General features: G+C 64.7%; 1 protein-coding gene across 1 annotated transcript in view; it reads left to right on the top strand.

Annotated features, from left to right (window-relative positions):
* Window positions 1-14: 14 nt before the first annotated feature.
* The window catches only part of LOC104993672 (ATP-binding cassette sub-family A member 2-like), a gene marked incomplete at its 3' end in the record, with an annotated part of 5,399 nt that continues 4,782 nt past the window's right edge, over window positions 15-631 (top strand). The window contains exons 1-2 of the mRNA XM_010847027.1: window positions 15-168; window positions 325-509. Of these exons, the coding sequence (XP_010845329.1) occupies window positions 15-168; window positions 325-509 (339 nt within the window). The remainder of the gene's footprint in view (window positions 169-324; window positions 510-631) is intronic.

Genomic DNA, 631 nt, shown 5'->3' with positions numbered 1-631 from the left:
TGTCCACCCACCACATGGATGAGGCTGACCTGCTCGGGGATCGCATTGCCATCATCTCCCACGGGAAGCTCAAGTGCTGTGGCTCACCGCTCTTCCTCAAGGGTGCCTACGGGGACGGCTACCGCCTCACGCTGGTTAAGCGGCCTGCAGAGCCCGGGGGTCCCCAAGGTCTGTGTGGAAGCCACCTGCCCCAGACTCTTCCTCAAGACCAGTGAGGTTGAGGGGCTTGGCTCTCACTGTGTTGCCCAGTGGGCCCAGGATGCTAGTTGGGCCTGGCCCACCCTCTCCCCCAGCCCCTGAGTGAAGCTCTTCCTACCCTCCCAGAGCCAGGGCTGACAGCCAGCCCCCCAGGTCCAGCCCAGCTGAGCAGCTGCTCCGAGTCCCAGGTTTCCCAGTTCATCCGCAAACATGTGGCCTCCTGCCTGCTGGTCTCCGACACCAGCACCGAGCTCTCCTACATCCTGCCCAGTGAGGCCGCCAAGAAGGGGGCCTTTGAGCGCCTCTTTCAGGTGTGTGAGTCCGGGCTGGGGTGATGGAGGAGCTGGGGCAGAGGTCTGTAGAAAGTGGGGGAGGTGGAGGAGGCGTGTTCAGCAGAAGAGGCGGGCCTGGGCTCAGGGGCGGGGCCAGCAGG

Source organism: Bison bison, unplaced genomic scaffold (genome assembly GCF_000754665.1).
Source record: "Bison bison bison isolate TAMUID 2011002044 unplaced genomic scaffold, Bison_UMD1.0 scf7180017849305, whole genome shotgun sequence".
Lineage (NCBI taxonomy): Eukaryota > Metazoa > Chordata > Mammalia > Artiodactyla > Bovidae > Bison > Bison bison.
The sequence above is the reverse complement of the archived record's forward strand: the minus strand, read 5'-3'. Positions and strand labels throughout refer to the sequence as shown.